Below are 22,773 nucleotides of genomic sequence, written 5' to 3'. Positions count from 1 at the left end.
TCAACATTATAACCTTCTGTTTGTTAGATTTGTTTCCATAAAGTTTACCATAGCTTACCATTTGTTACCCTAAATGTCATTTCTCTGATCTGCAGGAGGTTAAATGAGGATTGACTTGATTTGATCATGACATCAATGACAGAACATACTATTTAAAATGATATTCAATAATATTCAATGTGATGTTATCTATATGGACAAACGAATTGTTAAGTAAATTAATAATGTGTTAAAGTTATAGCTTGTTGTTTGTTAGATTTGTTGTTAACATAAATGTAATTTCCTTGATCTGCAAGAGGTTAAATAAGAATCAATGTGATCTGATCATGACATTAACTTGCAACAGCTTCTTACATGTTACATCATGATATGTTAACAAACTAAAACTTAATTTTAAAAAACTACACTTTGGCGTTTGATAAACAATCTACAAAAAAGCTTAAATGTAGGCTCAAACCGTGCAAAAATGTGTAATTTGGTGCATATTATTCAGAAATTTATTATAGCTTACATTATATATAGGTCAAAGGTGTAGTATTGGCATGGACAAAGGGGACATGTCCCAAGCAATATCCAGCAATTACTGAAATGTCCCCACCAATAATTTAATTGCCTTCAAAATAAAAGATTGCTCTGTCAACCCTTAGTAACCTAGATGTGCCCATAGGGTTAAATCCATAGACATATATAGACCATTTTGAGGGATGTAAACAATAACAATGGACTTAATTTATTTCCTGTTTTACATTTTTAATTTCTACAACTTCCGAGAATCCAAAAAGAGCCACATGTGTGAAAAATAATGTTATCATACCATGAGTTATGTTGAATCACCTCTTGTTACAGTTATAAAATAGTGTGATAACACCCAGGAAATCTTCATAGACCAATGACATGACCTACATGAAAGGGTCTATAATAGATTGCGTGACATGCTTCTTAAAATTTCTGTACATTCATTCCTCCTTAAAGCCAGATTGCAGTAAAATCATGTAAATTGACTTTTGCAGCATGGGACATGCTTCATCAATTGTTATTGTATTATTAAGTGTTTTTAAAGCATGAATTTGAGCTGTCTAATACATGCGCTCTAGGGATGTACGTCCTCATCAGTATCCAGAGCAAATCCACGCACCTGATATAGGTGATTCGAGCTTATATCTTGTAATGTAATTCAGTGAGATTTAAAAAGACATAGGGGGATTGGGTTTGGATCAATGTATATGGATATCAGTATATCTTCAGAGTGAGATTTAATTTAGATCCAGGATGCCAAAACATTTTCTTTGAAAAATGTCCAAAATGGCCAAAAACTAAATATCATTGAGACCCATGTGCCGATGGCAAATATACCAAACTATATTACATTAAAGTTGCTGTGGGTAATTTCCTAACTTCATTCATTCATTAATTCATTTTCTTTTCAGATTAGTCCTTTTAATAATCTGGGGTCGCCACAGCGGAATGAACCACCAACTTATCCAGCATGTGTTTTACGCAGCAAATGCTCTTCCAGCTGCAACCCATCTCTGGGAAACACCCATACACTCTTATTCACACACATACAATATGGACAGTTTAGCTTACCCAATTTCCCTATAGCACATGTCTTTTGGACTCGCGAACACAGAGAGAACATGCAAACTCCACATAGAAATGCCAGCTGAGCCAGCTGAGGCTCGAACCAGCGACCGTCTTGCTGTGGGGCGATCGTGCTACCCATTGCGTCACTGTGACACCCAATTTAATTTATTTTATAATATTTTTAAAATTGCTGTGAGATTGCGTTGGAATACTTAATCAAGTAGAATTAACTTTTGCCTTAATTTGCTCACTGATATCTCTGGACTGTCCATCTGTCCAGTGGCAGTATGTACATTCATCTGATTATTGTCATTGAAACATTTAATTTGCAATAAAACAAGCAAACAAAAAGTTAGAATAAATTAGAAATGAGTCTCTGGCAGGGCTGCCCTTTGTTACCAAATCTGTTCATGGGGTCCGGTTTGGGGACCACAGGATTTCATCTCTGTTATGTACAGATAATGTTGTTCTGTTGGCTTGAACAAGGCCCTTCAGCAGGGATGGGGGCGGTTTACTGCCGAGTGTGATGCGGCTGGGATGTGAATCAGCACCTTTAAGTCCGAGACCATGGTGTTCCACCAGAAAAAGGTGGTTTGCCATCTCCAGGTTGGAGGAAAGTCCTTACCCCAGGTGGAGGATTTCAAGTATCGTAGGGTTTTGTTCATGAATGAGGGAAGAATGAAGTGTGAGATTGACCGCTAGATTGGTGCAGTAATGCGGTTGATGTACCAGTTCGTTGATTTTCAAAGCTCTTGATTTACTGGTCAATCTATGTTCCTACTCTCACCCATGGTCATGAGCTTTGGGTCATGACCAAAAGAACAAGATCTCAGATACAAGCAGCTGAAATGAGTTTCCTTCACAGGGTGGCAGGGCGGACCCTTAGGAGCTCTGTCACCCAGGAGGAGCTCGGAGTAGAGCCGCTGCTCCTCCACATTGAGAGGTCAGCTGAGGTGGCTCGGGCATCTGTTTCGGATTCCTCCTGGATGCCTACCTAGGGAGGTGTTCCAGGCATGTTCCACCGGGAGGAGGCCTCAGGGAAGAACCAGGACACGCTGGAGGGATTATGTCTCTCAGCTGGCCTGGGAACGCCTCGGGATCCCCTGGAGAAGCTGGAGGAAGTGCCTGGGGAGAGGGAGTTCTGGGGTTCCCTCGTAAGACTGCTACCCCCACGGCCTGGCTCTGGAAAAGCGGTTGAAAATGAATGAATGAATGAATGAATGAATATCTCTTAACCATCCCTATGATTCTTCCTTTCTTTTTTAACATGAGATGGTGGGCCAATTCAAAGATTTAGATTTATGATTCAAGTTTTGCAGTTCTAAAACATAATATAATAGTGATGACTGTGAGATGAACAAATAAATCAAAATGCCTGATGATCGTATTTGACAGTTCTTTAAAACAAAAGTCTGGAAAACAAAGTAAATTATATTTATCTTAAAATATTACTGACAGTTTTTACATTATTTGTGTGTTTACTGTAAAAAAAAATTTATTTTACTGCCTTATATTGTGATAAAATTTAAATTTGTCAACTTAAAGGCACATATCTCCCAGAAACAGATGTTCTGTCATCATCTACTCACTCTTATTCAAAACCTGTGTGAGTTTCTTTCTTCTGTTGAACAGAAAAGAAGATATTTTGTAAATTACTGGTAGCTGGCACCCATCTAGGACTTGTAATTTTTGGTAATTTTTAGTAATTTTGCGATTTATTTCCAGCAGCTGGGGTGCTGAAAAAAAAAAGTAAAATAACGGCCGTTAAATTACAGAAATTTACTGTAAAATAACGGACATTAAATGACAGAAATTTACTCATTTTAAATTTCTGGTAAATTTCTGTAATCCAACCTCTGTTATTTTACAGTAAATTTCTGTAATTTAACGTTTTTACAGTTTAGACTTCTTTTTTTAAATGAATAAATTCATTTAACACATCACTTTAACCAAACTTTTATCAAATCTAATCAGTATTATTAATCTACTGAAAAGTGTTTTGGTGATGTTAATACTCTTTCCTTTATCTACAGGGTGTTAAACGAGTGATGTTTTGATTTGAACAAGATGGCCATGGACTGTGACTATTCTCTTCTCAATGTCAACATAAATTACCATAACTTCCCAGCTAAGTTATGGCGTTTGACAAACAATCCCCAAAACAGCTCTGTGTTCTGGAGCCCAACCGGAGAGAGCTTAATAGTGGACCAGCAGCAGTTTGAAGTTGACCTGCTGACTCCAATTAAGCTTGACAATAAACCCTTTAAGACCTCCAACTTCACCAGCTTCATCCGGCAGCTCAACCTCTACGGCTTCAAGAAGATTTTTGACGGTTCTCCCAGAGACAAACACAGAAACCGGCATCATTTCTACAATCCCAACTTCAGACGAGGCCAACCAGAGCTTCTGGTCCATCTGAAGAGGCTGACACTCAGTAAAAAGACCAAGACCAAGATTGGAGAGAAGGAAAGCTGTCGTCCACTGAGCCGAGGACAGCAGAAAACTCAACGCAACCCTGCAGAAGAGAATAGAGGTCAGTTCAGATTTTATACTAGATCAGGACTGCATGATATTAGAAAAATCTGACATTGCAGTATTTTTTATGCAATATGAATACAATTACACCAGATGAATCAACCTTTGTGTGCTGTTAGGGATGTTTTGATCCACTCTGGGGTGATTCTGAGTCATAATTTGGCCACAGCAGTGAAGCAGTGCCGCAGTAGGTAGTGCTGTCGCCTCACAGCAAGAAGGTCGCTGGGTCGCTGGTTCGAGCCTCAAGCTCGAGCTCAGTTGGCGTTTCTGTGTGGAGTTTGCATGTTCTCCCTGCGTTCACGTGGGTTTCCTCCAGGTGCTCTGGTTTCCCCTAGAGTCCAAAGACATGCGGTACAGGTGCATTGGGTAGGCTAAATTGTCCGTAGTGTATGAGTGTGTGTGTGTGAATGTTTGTGTGGATGTTTCCCAGAGATGGGTTGCAGCTGGAAGGGCATCCGCTGCGTTAAAACTTGCTGGATAAGTTGGCGGTTCATTCCGATGTGGCGACCCCGGATTAATAAAGGGACTAAGCTGACAAGAAAATGAGTGAGTGAGGGAATTTGGCCACAGCTTTCTGTGTATTTCAGCAAATGGAATGATGTTTGGTAACGAATCTCATTTTGACACATATTTTGGGAAAATGCTTTATTTTTATTTTTTTTTATTAAGTTATGCACCCAATTTGAATACCCTTTGCTTATGTTCTTGGCAGTTTTTGCCCCATTGACTTCCATTATATTGATTTTTTTTAATTGCAAAGCCATAAAATAATATTATGTATTCTTTATTGTTGGTGGTTTTCCCTGTTGGGAAGAGGTAAAATATGTATTTTTTTCTGTTAGTCATCAGTTACAGTGCAAAAAAAGAGATTAGTTTCTGGCCTTCGAGTTATATTGAGTTTATGGGGAATTACCAACCTACATCACACATGACGTCACACTGGTTCGACTGCGTGTATACCGCGTATATTGCAAAAAGACACGGGTTGCAATAGCAAACGTTGTGTTCTGTGGTAGGATGCCAAAAATTTGAAAGTCAAAAAGTATAAAATTTAAATTTTACCGTACACCACACTGCTTTTAATGCCAACCGCAGATTTCTTTGGCTAACAGCCATCATAAGAGCTGAATGGAGTGAGGGCCTAATTAAAAATGCTGGACTCTGCAGTTCTTATTTCATATCAGGTAAGTTCACGCTATGCTGAATCATACACATTACTCGTTTTTGATTAAAGCAATGATTTCAGCATATGGTGAAGTAAACTGCGGACACTGAATGCTTATAACGAAATGTAAAAATCTAAGTTCACATGCCCTGCCGTACAGGTGCAATTCGCTGTCAGAATGCAGTTGTTTTGCTTGTTGATGATTACCCAGGCCTTGTATAGTTCCATTATCTTTCCTTGTCTTTGACACTACATAGTTTTGAATCTGGTAATCATGGAGCATTATTTCCTGCACATGACTACACAGAACAAAATTGTTGGCATCCAAAGACTTGCAGGACTTTAACTTCTCTCTTGTAAAATCACTTGGAGCTTCAATGAGATTGTATATTTGGGGCTAAATGCTTGGCCATTCCGTTGTATCCAATATTCACTGGGAGGGTGCTATCGCAAATGGACCTGTCAGATGAACGCCGCTCACTTTAACGTTAATTCTGCCAAATAACTGTGCTTATCAAAGGTGACGAGCTGTTATAATACGCTGAAAGCATTATGTAAAAAATATATATTTTATGCAATCAATTTAACTTATCTCTTATACAACAACAAACTCTGTACTGCATCGGATGTTATTACCTCGCTGTAAATGCTAGCGCTCCTGTTTTTACTGCAACCTCGCTGTGCGCGTAGTGCATGTGAGTGTGTGCAAGAGTGTGTGGATGTTTTCTAGTGTTGGGTTACGGCTAAAAAATGCATTCGCTGCGTAAAACATATGCTGGATAGGTTGGAGGTTCATTCCGCTGTGGCAACTCCAGATTAAAAAAGGGGCTAAGCCGAAAAAAATATTAATGAATATAATTATTAAGTTCAAAATCAAAATGTTTTTAAATTCAGTTGCATTTTAGCTTGGTGCATTTCTATTACTTTAGAATTTGAATCCAAACCCATTTAAGCAATAGAAAATCACCAGCACTAAACTGAAGATCAAATTTCTTTTAAAGATTCCATGAAGTTCTTTGAAATGTAAACTTTTTTATTAGATGTTTGATGTACTGAAAAATGAAGAGAGGGTAGGATATAAGGTCCTCACCTTTTAAAAAACAGCCAATGGCGTGTCATTTTTATCACAGCTCTGCCACTGTGAGTGGTTGAGCTCAAGCGCATCAAAGAACAAGCAAATAAGAAGAAGGGGGGTAGATACTAGAGAGCATTTGATTGGTCAGAGGATTTGATGAGAGACTGAAGTATGAGGTGACGTCAAAAAATCAAAGTGACAAACAGCGAGCTTATATCTGTCTAAATTTTAATTTTGTCACTGTTTTGGAGCACACTAGCTAATAGATATCCTTAAAACTAACAGACTAAAACTAGAATCTACTTTTTTTTAATCTAATTTCATAGGACAGTTTAAACCAGGGGTGATCAACCCTGTTACTGGAGAGCCACCTTACTGCAGATTTCAGTTGCAACCCATATCAAACACACCTGAACCAATTAATTAGGACCTGAACACCACGTGATAATTACAGGCAGGTGTGTTTGATATGGGTAGCAACTGAAATCTGCAGGAAGGTGGCTCTCCAGGAACAGGGTTGGCCACCCCTGGTTTAAACAGTGGTGTAAAGAGTACTAAAAAATCATACTCAAGTAAAAGTACCATTACTTGCCTAAAAATGTAGTACAAGTAGAGTAAAAATATCTAGTGTAAAGATTACTAAAAGTATGAGTAAAAAGTAGTCCTTTCAAAAGTACTCAAGAGTAGTGATTAGTGAGTATTACACTATTAAAAGCTAATGTGTTTACATGTCATTTGTTCATGTATGTAAACGTAACATTCTGTAGTGCATTCAATTATTACTCAGCAGGCACACAACGTCATAACTGTGCGTTCACAACAAAAGCGGTGAGAGCGTCCAAGGTCATTCTCGCCACCCTGGGGACAACGCTGTCTGCCTTCAGCTTTGGCGGCGAGAGCGTCAAAATTTGTTACATTGATCTCCTATTTAAAGGGGCCATTGCAGCATATCAGTGACATTCCTGCATAAAACATACTTTCTACCATGAAAATGTTGCGCACTTCTTATCCAATTCATTTAAAAATGGGAGATCGAGTTGCGTGCGCTCCACTTAATTATCCAATGTGTCCATAGCAGTACTGTTTTGTACTGTCACGTCAGATTCCTGCTTTTTTAAAGATAAATATATATAACATTAAGGCACATCACTAACTCACTAACTTATTTAATGCATGTTAGAAAGAAAACATTGCAAATAATTGAATAATCAAACCCTTGGGAACAACTGTGATTGGAACCAAAGTTCACAGGTCTGTGTTCTCTGAACTCCTCTCAAGCGGTGAACTTCTACATACTGATTGGTTGCCGCCGAACCATAGCTCATCATAGCTCATTACTAGGGCCAGACGGAATCTGCGCACGTTTTTTGCTATTTCTGCAGAGAATTTTGGTAAAAATCTGCGGATTTCTGCAGAATTATTTTGGGAGTATCCAGCGGAGTAGCATAACTAAACCCTTAATATATTAAATAAAAAGTAATAAATGACTGAATAAAAACTGTATAAATTCAGATTTACACATTTACTCAAGTTAAAAAACAGAGTTAATAATGGGCTAAAAATCTGCAGAAATCTGCGGATTTCTGCGGAAATTCTGTGGAATTCTGCACGCGCAGATTCCATATGGGCCTAGTCATTACCATAAAGTTGCCTTGATTTCAACTCTCCTCGACGCCCACACTGGCAAAGCCGCGCTGCTCCTCGCCACTTATCGCCTGCCAGCTCTCATTAAAAATGAATGACTTCTGGCTACTTTGACGCTCTCTCTGCTTTCAGTGTGAACGTAGGGTTAGACGTTAATACTATGTTACAGTTGTCATGACGTCAGGTGACCAAAATTCAATGTCTAGCCAGCGTCTAAGGATAATGTTGTTTTGATGTCCAATAATGACGTTAAATGACATTAATATTTGGTTAATTTTAGGTTGTGTTGGAAAGTGAGCAAAATCCAACGTCGAGCCAACATCTTAAATCAACGTCATATTGACATTTATTCATCAGGTATGACAACGCAAATCCAATGTTCAATAGATGTCATAGAGGTAACGTCCACAAAATGTCAAGCTGTAACATCATCAGACGTTGATATTTGGTTGGTTTTTGGTTGAACATTGGATATTGATGTTAGCCTTACTTCAAGTTCTCAACCCGTTTTCATCAAAATCGAACTTCAAATAAAATGCAACGTCCAAGACGTTGGGGTACAACGTCAATTTGACATCATGTTTACAGTATCGGTACTTTTACTCCACTACTGTCCTTCAACCTTGTAACGAGGAGACTGACACGGAGGGATCCATTATGCAGTATTTATTAATCACGACTTCACTCAAACACACAATATGCACCTGAGTGCACACACACATCCACAGTAGTAGTAAGGGTATCAAAACTGATGATGAACAGACACAGAGCGAGTTACCAGGCATGAGTGGAGGGTAATGAGCGAGAATCAGAGTCCGTGTATCAGGCTTGGGTCGAGGGCAGGCAGCGAGTATCAGAGTCCGTATATCAGGCGTGGGTCGTGGGCAGGCAGAGAGAATCAGAGTCCGTATATCAGGCGTGAGTCGTGGGCAGGCAGAAGGCGAAGCAAAGTAAGAGACAGGCTGGAGTCGTACACAGGAGATCAGGCTAGGAATAATGCTCAGTAATGCTGGCCGGGGCTGAACAAGACTTCGCACTGACTGAGTGTTTGAGTGCGGCTTATAAGAGGTACGTGGGTCGTTAGCCTGATTCAGATCAGGTGTATGCGCAATCAGTGTAGATGGATGATGTAATGCTAAAAGTCCGGAGATGGTGGCCTCTGCTGGCCAGCGAGGGGAATGACCGGGACCGAGTCAGTGACAAACCTGCAGTCACTACTTTATTATTTCTTGTCTATGGGGATTAGAAAAATCTGTGCTGTGATTCCTGTCCAATCATATCACTCATAGAAGGTAAATCACATCATAGTGGACTACCTCAAGCATTAAAAGTGTCCAAGAAGATGTTCAAAATCTTTACACGCCTTGACCCCAGAGACTGTTTAGATGCTCTCTAAACTGATGAGAAGAGGACAGATGTTTACTGTATACTAATGATGTCTATCAGATTTTGGTTGCCATACCTAACAAATAAATGTCAGTATTTTTATGTCAATATGATGTTGGTTTAAGACGTTGGCTCCACATTGGATTTTAGTCACTTTCCAACAAATACACTTTTCAAAATCAACCAAATATCAATGTCATTTGACATCGTTATTGGACATCAAAATAAGATTGTCCTTAGACTCTGGCTAGACATTGAATTTTGGTCACCTGACATCACAACCTAATTCTAACCTAATATTAACGTCAGGCGTTGTGCGCCTGCTGGGCAATAACTAAATGCACTACAGAATGTTATGTTTACACACATCCACAAATTACATGTAAACGCATCAGCTTTTAACAGCATAATACTCACTATTCTTGAGTACTTTTTAAATGGGCTAGTTTTCACTCCTACTTTGAGCAATATCTACAACAGATACTTTCTACTTGCACTACATTTTTAGGCAAGTAATGGTACTTTCACTTGAGTATGATTTTTCAGTACTCTTGCCACCACTGCCTTTAAATTGTCTCTAAACTTCTCAAAAGTTCCTACATTCTTGTTTGTCAGGTTCTGCCCAGCTCTCAGGAGGTGCAGCCCATCAGCAGCCAGAGTATGAGCAAAGCCCAATGACTGGCCACTCCTGGATCTTTCCCTGCGCTGATGCCTCCTCCTTCTACTCTAACACAGGCCTCCCGCTGTCTGTTTATCCATACAGTAGTATGCCTGTAGGACCTCATTCTGGTCCTGCCTTTCTGTTTCCACAGGACATTCCCCATCACCTGTCCTATCCTGCTGGACTTTACTCTCCAGGTACACACTGACTTTATACTAAAGTTTCTGATTCTTTAAATAGAACGACTGTATTTGTGTCAATTATAAACTAGGCTTAATTTGAATCGTTAATTTAATGCTTACAGTAGGGCTGCATGCATGATACTGGAAAAATATGCAATATTTACATCGAGTTTATTTGTATAGCGCTTTTCATTAATTGTTATTTTATGCATACTTTTTTATCTAAATTTGATCAATCAGATAGGGCTTCACTTTCTTATGTGATTTAGTTGTTAAATACTGCAATTCGCTTGTTAAGTGGTGACGTGTTTGTGACGTATGTAATACTGTTTCCGGGTCCAAGCCGCCATTCATTTGAGTGGAGAAATCATTCGTTTATGATCACGTTTTATTCCTATCACACATTAAAGTTAATTTTATATAAAATCATATTGTACACAACAATCTCTGGGCTTGCTGCATAACAAATACCAAAAATGTAACAATTTATAAAAAATTAATCACTTTCTGGCCATCGGATATTAGGCATGGACATATATACTGCGATCGTGATTTTCGAAAGCCTTAAATCGCTTTGTAAACGTTTATTATTACCATTTCATGAGTCTCCCCATTCAGTTGAATAGAGCGCTTGGACCCGGAAGCCGCTTCGCGTGACGTCACACTTAACAAGCGGATAACGATATTTCCTACGATACAAAATTTCCCTAGCAAAATGTTCATTTATTTACTTTATTTTCGGCTTAGTCACTTTATTAATTTGGGGTCGCCACAGCGGAATGAACAATCAACTTATCCAGCACATGTTTTTACGCAGCGAATGCCCTTACTGCCGCAACCCAACACTGGGAAACACCCAAACATTCTTGCACACTCTCACATATGCTACAGCCAATTTAGCTTATTCAATTCACCTATATACCGGATGTTTTTGGACTTGGGGGAAACCAAAGTACCCGAAGAAAAACCAAGCCAACACGGGGAGAACGTGCAACTCCACACAGAAATGACAGCTGACCCAGCCGGGGCTCAAACCAGCGACCTTCTTGCTGGGAGGTGATTGTACTTCTAACTGGCCACCGTGCTGTATCATTCATTTAACGATATTAAAATTAAAAGTTAAAATATACTTTTTAGATGTAATTCACTCTTAATTCAGACTGAAAAATGTGTTGAGGTGGAAAAGTTGAATCTTTAAAACAGTATAAATGAGCGAAAACCTCAGCAGATATTCTGACTCTGATTGGCTGTCATTTTCCTCTCTTATCTGGAATCCCCATTAGTGTTTATTTTTAGCTCTGGGTCCACCTTCTCAACAGCAGAACTGCTACTACTGGTAAGGCGGGGCTAAAGATCTGAAGGCCCCATCTGATTGGTCAAATTTAGATAAACAACCAATGCATAAAATAAATGTCATTTATCACACACGTCTGCAATATGGTATATTGCTTAAAAGGTTCTCAAACTTTTTTCACCAAGTAATACCTCAGAAAAAAATTGTCTTCAAGTACCACCATAATTACCAATATTGAAATACAGCAGCATAGCATTTTAAGAATATGTATTATTATCAGCCACTTTAAACATTGTAAATAGTTTGAACATTAACACTGTACTGTGCTTACAGTACAAATATATATATATATATATATATATATATATATATATATATATATATATATATATATATATATATATATATATATATATATATATATATATATATATATATATATATATATATATATATAATAAAATGTCAACGTTTAAATTAAAATGTACTTTTAAAAGTTAAATAAAATGGCACTGCTCTTAAAAAAAAGGGTTGGTCCAGAATGTAATTTTAAGGCTTGGTTGTGTTTATTAGATGCAAAGCAATGTGTGCTTGTGTTTCACTTGAAGGAAATCACATTATGTTTTCATATATCTCACTTTGATTATACACAGCTACTCAGCTAACATAAAAACGACTGTCAAATTTCCTAATTCCTCTGAAAGGCCCGCCCTTAAGTGACTCTGATTAGTCATGTGTCATAATGTGCTGCGATTCGCGGATCGGCTCCACATCACGCCTGTACAAGCATGCGATTTTCTGCTGTGTAAACAATGGGTCAACCTCCTGCCTGCTCTCTAAAATAAAATCTGACAAGTGTCTGTAACGAGTGAAAATGGGGTGCGGCTCCTTTAAGAGTGTTGTGTATGCGTCTATGTGTGTGTGTGTGTGTGTGAATGTTGTCTGCGTCTATGTGTGTGTAAATGTGTGAACTTTCTGTAACAAGCGCATGTGCATGGGAGTTTTTTTTCTTTTTCTCTGATGCTCGGATTAAGTTATTTTCTGTAATATATATCGTGACAGAAGAATAAAGCACAAGATGTGGGATGCGACTTGTGTGAACCTTGATTTATTTTTCTGCTGCTATTATAAGTCAGGTGAGCTATCCTGTATTTTTTTTAACCCAACGCGTTACATGACACCTTTCACATATATATCGGAATATGCAGGTGTAAGCAATATGAATCATCCACATATCTTTTGCGACTTCATTATCTGAGATGTGAAACGCATGGAAAAGCTGCCTAAGAGAATCAATGCAAAGTCGCGCACACACATAAGAGACACAGACGTGCTGGTGGTGTGTGTGTGTTTGTGTTTGTGTGTGTGTGTGTGTGTGTGTGTGTGTGTGTGTGTGTGTGTGTGTGTGTGTGTGTGTGTGTGTGTGTTTACAGCAGTTTGACTGATAAATATGAATTTGTAGCTAAAACGTTAGCGGTGCCAAACAGCATTTCCCATTGTTTACATAATTGCTACAGCATACCGTTAACGCTAGACACTGAACATGTCATGATCAATTTCAGCAAATAAAAAAACACTTACAGGTTGTAGCTCACAGCTTCTGATTTGAGGAGATTTTAGCCAAATCCAGCACTGAACTGGGAGACATTCTGGAGCTGTTTTGTTAAATCATGCTTGCTATGTACTTCATAATTCTCTGGAACATAATTAATATTGCACTGTAAGCACTTCTGTCTTTGTGTCGTGTCCTTTGGAAGCCCAAATACAGAAACAGATGAAGCTCTGTGGAAACAGCAGCGTTTGGACGCATTTTTAGCTCCATCTCTGCTATATCATTACAGCGCTTCTGGCCATGGCCCTTAGCTGCGCAGTGTGTGTGCATGGTAAACAAAACATTGTGATCTCACAGGTGGCGGAAGTATTTTTTGTAGTCCCCAAAATTCGTTCATTGTAGGCTTTGCTAAGCTAACTCTGTAACAACAAAGGTCTCACTTTGCATTGAACTTAGAACTTTTTACTTTCAGAGATGTTGTTTATGTTTACACAGCTACATTACACACCAACTAAAGTTTAAAATATGATATCATAGAAGACCACCCCTTTAAATGTAAAGTATTATTATATAATAGCCCATTCATTAAAACCTGGAAATGTTACTTAGACCTCATAAACAAAGGCCATATGTCATCATATTCATTCATAAACTCTTTAAAAAAATTTAAATATACAAATAAATCATATATACATGCAACATACTGTATATCTTTGAAATCTAAACATTAACTTGTATTTTAAATGTATGAATTGGACTGGCTCACTGCACGTTAGAGTAGGCTGTGTGTCAGAAAAGCAAGTGATTAAACTATACCTGTCAACATTGGGATATAAAAATACAGGATATGCCTCCAACAACTGTTACAAATATGGAGAGGAAATTAGCTTCAAATAAGAGAATACATAACAAACATTAGAAAGTTGAAAATAAAACAAAAGGTCTAGCCTATTAAAATCAATTTAATGATCGAATCGATGTCAAAGGGTTAAAAGTGTGTTCATTTCTTTTTTACTTTAATTATTCAGTGATTCCTCCTCATACCAGAAGGAAGCCTGCGTACCACTAGGGGTACGTGTACCACAGTTTGAGAACCGCTGGCTTATACCATTGTTGCAATAATTTTATGCAGCCCTGGTTTACAGAGTATTTCAGTTATTTGACTGTAGGGTTTCTAAAGTGATCACAACAATGTCTAATAAAAAATAAAAATAATAACAAAAAAATACACCAAAGCATCTACATCAGGGTGCTCAAACAAAAAAGTACAAAAAGCAAATATAAAAGCAGCTACACCAAAGCTTGGAAAATACCGTAATGTATTAATTAAAGCATAATAGCCTTTTCATAAAACATTATGATAAATTTAAAGCTTTGATATTGTATTTGCTATTTTCTCTTGTTCTAATTTACAAATATACCAACACATCAACAACATGATAATATCTCAAAATGAATTCAAACTTTATTCATTTATTCGTTCTTTCATGTACCTTTGTCTTAGTCCCTGATTTATCAGGGGTCGCCAAAGTGGAATGAACCGCCATGAACTCAAACTTTTCTTAATTAATTTATGTATAAAATATTTTAGGAGAGGTCATGTATTAGAGATCAGTTTAGTAAAAATACATAATCTGACATTATTAAAGAGCTTTAAAACATCTCTTCTTTAAATTCTATTGGTCTCAGCTATTTAGGGGAAGTCTTAATTAATGGAATGTCTCCTAAAATAATTTCTGTTTTTTGTTTTTTGTTTTGTTTAAGTCTTTGAATTTACTGTATAGTGTTGTTAAACCTGGGTCTGTGTGTTTTGTTCTCTTTAGTTTGCCAGTGCTGCACTCATACGCAAGCGGACCAAGCAGGAGGCAACCAAACATCTCATCTGTCATATTCACATTATGCATATTACCCGGTGAGATTCATTACAGTCAAGCATTATTGCACATACAGTATATCTGATCATTCATGTTCAGTTACTGTTACAAAACTGTAAAGACTAATACTACACTCCATATTCACAATTACTTTCATTAGCTTCAAATATTCACCCACCGGCCACTTTATTAGGTACACCTGTTTAACTGCTTGTTAACACAAATTTGTAATCAGCCTATCACATGGCTGCAACTCAATACATTTAGGCATGTAGACATGGTCAAGACGATCTGCTGCAGTTCAAAGCGAGCATCAGAATGAGGAAGAAAGGGCATTTAAGTGACTTTGGATGTGGCATGGTTGTTGGTGCCAGAGGGGCTGGTCTGAGTATTTCAGAAACTGTTGATCTGCTGGGAATTTCACGCACAGCCATCTCTAGGATTTGCAGAGAAAGGTTCAAAAAAGAGGAAATATCCAGTGAGCGCAAATGCCTTGTTGATACCAGAGGTCAGAGGAGAATGGCCAGACTGGTTCCAGCTGATAAAAAGGCAACAGTAACTCAAATTAGCACTCATTACAACCGAGTTCTGCAGAAGAGCATCTCTGAACACACAACACATTTATCCTTGAGGCTGGTGGTGGTGTACTGTTGTGGGAAATTCTCTTGGCACACTTTGGGCCCATTAGTACCAATTGAGTATCGTGTGTCAACTCCACAGCCTATCTGAGTATTGTTGCTGACCATGTCCATCCCTTTATGACCACAGTGTCTCCATCTTCTGATGGCTACTTCCAGCAGGATAACACACCATGTCATAAAGTCTGAATCATCTCAGACTGGTTTCTTGAACATAACAATGTGTTCACTCTGCTCAAATGGCCTCAATAGAGCAGCTTTGGGATGTGGTGGAACAGGAGATTGGCATCATGGATGTGCAGCCGACAAATCTGCAGCAACTGTGTGATGCTATCATGTCAATATGGAGAAAAATATTTAAGCAATATTTTCAGTAGTTTGTTGAATCTACGGATTAAGACAGATCTGAAGGGAAAAGGGGGTCCAACACGGTACTAGTAAGGTGTACCTAATAAAGTGGCTGGTGGGTGTATAATTGAAATTGTTAGCCAAATTATTAGTCAAGTATTTCACAATATTTAACTCAACACATTTTTAAACACGATTTTTACTGACTCATTTTTAATAATTTTTGTTTACATGATGACAATACAAAATACTAGTCATTTTGCGAGATACTAGTATTCAGCTTTAAGTGCCATTTAAAGGCTTAATTAGGTTAACAAGGCAAGTTAGGATATAGTTACATATAAATGTGACACTGATTACGTTTACATGGACATCAGTAATCAAATTATTTGCCTTAATTTGAATCAAACAATATGATTAAGGTGTTTACATGAGTTGTGGATGAGTTAATGTGGATTAACTCAGAAGAAATAACAATAGAAACAGTTGCTTCCAGTCCTCAGCCCTCAGTTCCAATCAAGGTCTCCGTGACCTCTGACCTAGTTTGTTGGTTCCTAAAAAAGTTACAGACAGGCAAATGCACTGAACATTCTTACATAAAGCAGTGTGTTTAACTTATTCACTAGTTAAAATCATTTCAAAGTTAAATGCTCATTCAAATAATCAAATAATTATATTTAATAAATATAATGAGAAACATTAATTCATGCTGAGATGGATTGGAAGGTATAAATCTAAATTGTTCAAAGTCTATGGAGTGAAAAGTGCAGTGTGATCACGATTTATAATAGAAGAAGTTTTACCTACTAGTACTAGTTTAACAAACTATTAAGATTAACTAAAATGTGTTTGACAAGTGAAGTTTATTCATAAACTATTTTCAAGAGGCTCACATGCTTATGATTTATCACAGCCGGTCCCGTATTTGCTAATCACTATCTTCCAATCATATGAGCCCTAAGCTACTATAAATAACCAAAGTTTTCATCTCATTTTATCTTCGTTTGGAAGAAACCCCCCTCCTCCCCTATTCTCCTCCTTTACCTCTGACTGGGTGGCACGGCGGCCCAGTGGTTAGCACTGCGAGCCACACAGCAAGAACACTGCCGGCCCTGGTCCCTTAGGGCCGGTGGGTGTTTCTGTGAGGAGTTTGTATGTTCTCCCCGTGTCCGCGTGGGTTTTCCCCGGGTTCTCCGGTTTCCTCCCACCATCCAAAGACATTCAACACGTATAACAATCAAGCATCTGTCTAACCCCTGTGTTTCCTTAGCTATCGCAGTCGGGGAGTTCTGAGATCCACCGAGCTCAGGCTCCCCTCTCGCTCTGCCAACGGGAGGAAGCCCCGGGCTCGAGGATCCCTTGAGCTCGGGGCTCTCTCCCGGGACAGCATGCCAAACAAGCTTTTATAAATCATCAGCTAAGTGTGAACTCTTGAAAAATCTGTATACGGGAAAGGAGGTTAGTTGTTTTTACTTCTTTTCCTTTCTTGACCAAAAACATAATTAGTGCTGTGTGAGCATCATCCATTTTACATAGATATAAAAATAAATTAAGACTATTGTGTGTTTTATGATATGCTGTAATAAATTGAAATGTTTCTTATGATTTACCATGTGTATGTAGACAATACATGAAACATTAGGTCATGAAAATCGACTTGAAAGTCCTGGAAAAGTCCTGGGGCCTCATGTATCAACACTGCGTACGCACAAAAACTTTGCGTACGCCAGATTTCACGCTCAGAATCGCTCATGTTTGGATTTACTAACGATGAACTGAACGTGGGAATGTGCGCAGCTCCATGCCAGCTTTATGGCTGGCGTACGCACATTTTTTTGTGCGTGTCTGTTTTATTTCCATTGGCGACTCCTAGAGGCAGTTGTGTTAAATTCCTCTCTACAAAGTGTCTGAGCCTTGCAATGGCAGCTGTATGAGACGGGTTCATCTAGCAGGTATATAAGGTTTTCATACCATACAGTTGACCAGCCAAACATTAAAGCACAATTTGCAGCGGTCGCCTGTTTTCCCAATGTAATCTGAGCGATCTACTGCACGCACATTGCTATAAAGACACTAACTGAAGGTGAATTTGCATGCGTGAATCAGAAACATTTCCATTCAATAAATGTGCAAATAAAATATGATGCACAGACTTATTAATGATTCCTACTTGTCTTTCTCATAATAAATAGTTGGCAAAATCTGATATGTAGTGGGGAAAAAAGACGCTGGATTCAAACCGAGTTCATGCTCAAACGTGTCAAAACATGTTAACTTGCGTTTTACGAGCTGCGCCACTGACACTATTAAGGGAACTGCAACATTTTACAGCTATAAATCACACTATTTCTTTTTTAATTTACTCAGTGCGATGTTCAGACCCAACTGTGTTAACCGCATCAGCTAAACTCTCCCACTCTATTTTTTTTTTTTTGTTGTTGTTTACTCCGGAGAACAAACTTGCAAATAACACAGTTTTTCTCCGGTCTTCCTCCGAAAGCAGCACCTCCAATTCACATTCTGTTCAAAGTTTCTCTTTGCTTGCCATTGCCTTTGCTTTTTTGTTGGGTTTTGCCAAAGTAGAGTCATTAGCATATTCATACGGGGGAGGAGGCAGGGAGGGGTTTTGTGCTCGTGCATGTTGTGCTCAGTTTCACGTTCATTCGGATGTACAAAAGAATATGCGTGAGATTCGACGTACGCAGTGTTTCACACATCTGAAATTTTTTCTGCGTACGCACATTTACAGCTTTGTGCGTACGCAATGTTTTAGTATGAATTCCACGCAAGTCTTCGTACATGAGGCCCCTGGAATTTTTGTAGTAAAATGTATATGAAGCCTGGACTTCAGTCGAATGAAGGTAATCAAAAATCGATGTTTACATGGTAGACTTTTCATCAGAGTATTGTCTTAATCGTATTAACATCAGACTATTAACAAGTGTATAATGTATTCATTGGCTCTGGATTTGACACAGTATAAAGATGTTCATTATCATTAGCAGAATTATTCAGTGAGCCACCAACAAAGCAGCTTCCAGCCCACAAACTGGCCAGTGCACCATGTGTCTGAGCAGAGAGGAGACATGAACCTGGACAGAGCGTTTCGGATGGTGGATGATTTCCAGGGTCTGTCAAATGTTCGTATAGTCCAGGTGGGACCCCCAGTAAAACCCCAGCTCATCTCCAACCCACCTCTCTACACTATACCTTCTGCTCCTAAAGCTCAGTCTGTGAGTCTGCAGAGCATCGAGACTATGACCTTCAGTCCTCCAAAAGACACTGACACATATGAAGACCACAGCCAAATTAAAGCAGATCTGGAGTCTTTAGAACAGTTAAAAGATGGCGGTCTGTCTTTTAAGGTAAAGTCTAAAGAGGGTACAGTCCAGATACTTAAATCAATATAGCTTACATTTTTAAATTACTGTTTTTACATTACAGCGAGGGTTATGTTTAGGGTTGTGGTAGGCTTAGGGTTTAATAAAAAGCAATTTGATGGGTAATTTAATGAATAATACTCAGTTTACTGTTTTTACATTACTTTGAGGGTTGGGTTTAGGTTTGTGGTAGGTTTAAGGGTTAATGTTAACAATCCTCTGTATACTGTTTTTACATTACTGTAGGGGTGAGATTTAGGATTGGGGTAGGGGTAATAAAATACACTAAAAATACAATTACAATTAATAATACAAAATACAATTAATAAGTAAATTAATAAATAATAGAAAATATTTTAATTATAATTACTGTTTTAACATTACTGTAAGGGTTGGGTTTAGGTTTGTGGTATGTTTAGTGGTTAATAAAATGCAATTTAATAGGTAATTTAATTAATAACACTTTATATACTGTTTTACATTACTGTGAGGGTTGGGTTTAGGTTTGTGGTAGGTTTAAGGGTTAATAAAAAGCTATTTAATGGGTAATTTAAATAACAATCCTCTGTATACTGTTTTTACATTACTGTGAGGGTTGGGTTTAGGTTTGTGGTAGGTTTAAGGGTTAATAAAAAGCTATTTAATGGGTAATTTAAATAACAATCCTCTGTATACTGTTTTTACATTACTGTGAGGGTTGGGTTTAGGTTTGTGGTAGGTTTAGGGGTTAATAAAATGCAATTTAATAGGTAATTTAATGAATAACACTTGATATACTGTTTTACATTATGTGAGGGTTGGGTTTAGGTTTGTGGTATGTTTAGGGGTTAATAAAATGCAATTTAATAGGTAATTTAATTAATAACACTTGATATACTGTTTTACATTACTGTGAGGGTTGGGTTTAGGTTTGTGGTAGGTTTAGGGGTTAATAAAAAGCTATTTAATGGGTAATTTAAATAACAATCCTCTGTATACTGTTTTTACATTACTGTGAGGGTTGGGTTTAGGTTTGTGGTAGGTTTAGGGGTTAATAAAATGCTATTTAATGGGTAATTTAATACTCTGTATTTTGTTTTTACAGTACTACGAAGATTGTGTTTAGTGTAGACATTAATAAAATACAATTAATGGGTAATTTAAAAATAATATAAATATTTTAATTATAATTACTGTTTTTATATTACTGTGAGGGTTGGGTTTAGGGTTGGGGTAGGTTTAGGGGTTAATAAAAAGCAATTTAATGGGTCATTTAAATAATAATCCTCTGTATACTGTTTTAACGTTGCTGTGAAGGTTGGATTCAGGGTTGTGGTAGGCTTAGGGGTTAATAAATAGCAATTTAATGGGTAATTTAGTGAATAATACTCAGTATACTGTTTTTACATTACTGTGAGGGTTGGGTTTAGGTTTGTGGTAGGTTTACGGGTTAATAAAATGCTATTTAATGGGTCATTTAAATAATAATCCTCTGTATACTGTTTTTACATTACTGTGGGGGAGGGTTTAGGTTTGTGGTAGGTTTAGGGGTTAATAAAATGCTATTTAATGGGTAATTTAATACTCTGTATTTTGTTTTTACAGTACTACGAAGGTTGTGTTTAGTGTAGACATTAATAAAATACAATTAATGGGTTATTTAAAAATAATATAAATATTTTAATTATAATTACTGTTTTTATATTACTGTGAGGGTTGGGTTTAGGGTTGGGGTAGGTTTAGGGGTTAATAAAAAGCAATTTAATGGGTCATTTAAATAATAATCCTCTGTATACTGTTTTAACGTTGCTGTGAAGGTTGGATTCAGGGTTGTGGTAAGCTTAGGGGTTAATAAATAGCAATTTAATGGGTAATTTAATGAATAATACTCAGTGTACTGTTTTTATATTACTGTGAGGGTTGGGTTTAGGTTTGTGGTAGGTTTAGGGCTTAATAAAAAGCTATTTAATGGGTAATTTAAATAACAATCCCCTGTATACTGTTTTTACATTACTGTAGAGGTGGGATTTAGGATTGGGGTAGGGGTAGACGTTAATAAAATACAATTAATAGGTAATTTAATAAATAATTAAAAATATTTTAATTATAATTACGGTTTTTACATTACTGTGAGGGTTGGGTTTATGGTAGACATGAAATACATGAAAAAATAAAATAAAATATGGGGAATTTATTGAATAACACTCGATATACTGTTTTTACATTACTGTGAGGCTTGAGTTTAATCTGGTAGGTTTAGGGGTTAATAAAATGCCATTTAAAATGCTATTTAATGGGTCATTTAAATAATAATCCTCTGTAAACTGTTTTAACGTTACTGTGAGGGGAGGGTTTAGGGTTGTGGTAGGCTTAGGGGTTAATAAAAAGCAATTTAATGGGTAATTTAATGAATAATACTCAGTATACTGTTTTTATATTACTGTGAGGGTGGGATTTAGGTTTGGAGTAGACGTTAATAAAATACAATTAATGGATAATTGAATAAATATTATAAATATTTTAATTACAATTACTGTTTTTACATTACTGTGAGGGTTGGGTTTTGGTTTGTGGTAGGTTTAAGGGTTAATAAAGTGCAATTTAATGGGTAATGTAATACTCTATTCTGTTTTTACATTGCTATGAAGGTTGTGTTTAGTGTAGACATTAATAAAATACAATTAATGGGTAATTTAATAAATAATATAAATATTTTAATTATAATTACTGTTTTTACATTACTGGGAGGGTTGGGTTTTGGATTGTGGTAGGCTTAGGGGTTAATAAAAAGCTATTTAATGGGTAATTTAATGAATAACACTCGGTATACTGTTTTTACATTACTGTGAGGGTTGAGTTTATGGTTGTGGTGAGGGGAAGACATCAATAAAACACAATTTAATTAGTAACTTAATAAATAACGTTTATAACAAATAACTAATTTCCATTAACATTCGGCTGCAGCTGTATCCCTTTTTAAGTGTGAAGCATAACTAACTAACTTTACATTCTGTATTCTATCTGCAGGTCACAATTGAGAACGTGAAGGAGGAAAACATAAGAAATGAACTTCAGATCAACACTCACCGCAGCTCATTTTGGACAGATTCTGATTTCTGATCTGTATGTCAAATTTGTTCAGTCATTCAGATTTAGTGTTTTACTGTTTTATGATTGTAGAGTTCCATTGAAGATTGATCAGCATATGTGCAAGACATCTAATCAAAATATTACATGTAAACCGCTGCATGAAATATTTATGAAAGTTTTGTTTAGGTGATTTGAAGTGCTGTTGTTAAAATTCATATTTTCAAAATGTGTTTTCTCAGAGGATTTTAAATGTAACACTAAATGCCGTGCTGTTCTTAACATAGCACAAGAGCGAAAGTCAGATTTTAGTACCAGTGAGATGAACTGATTTGTTTTCAGCCTTTTAGGATTTGAATAAATGCAAAACAAATGATAAACCTGATAAA

General features: G+C 37.2%; 1 protein-coding gene across 8 annotated transcripts in view; it reads left to right on the top strand.

The window, feature by feature from the left end:
• The window catches only part of hsf5 (heat shock transcription factor family member 5), a 23,457-nt gene extending 684 nt beyond the window's left edge, over positions 1–22,773 (top strand). For 2 of the 8 annotated variants that reach the window (XM_068221040.2, XM_068221041.2), the window contains exons 2-6: positions 3,618–4,117; positions 10,005–10,247; positions 14,902–14,990; positions 18,941–19,303; positions 22,325–22,773. In XM_068221040.2, the coding sequence (XP_068077141.1) occupies positions 3,652–4,117; positions 10,005–10,247; positions 14,902–14,990; positions 18,941–19,303; positions 22,325–22,417 (1,254 nt within the window). In that variant the 5' untranslated portion in view covers positions 3,618–3,651 and the 3' untranslated portion in view covers positions 22,418–22,773. The remainder of the gene's footprint in view (positions 1–3,617; positions 4,118–10,004; positions 10,248–14,901; positions 14,991–18,940; positions 19,304–22,324) is intronic. The other 6 variants (XM_073949570.1, XM_073949571.1, XM_068221043.2 and 3 more) reach the window with 4 other exon arrangements.

This window comes from Danio rerio, chromosome 5, assembly GCF_049306965.1.
Source record: "Danio rerio strain Tuebingen ecotype United States chromosome 5, GRCz12tu, whole genome shotgun sequence".
Classification (NCBI taxonomy): Eukaryota; Metazoa; Chordata; class Actinopteri; order Cypriniformes; family Danionidae; genus Danio; species Danio rerio.
The sequence above is the reverse complement of the archived record's forward strand: the minus strand, read 5'-3'. Positions and strand labels throughout refer to the sequence as shown.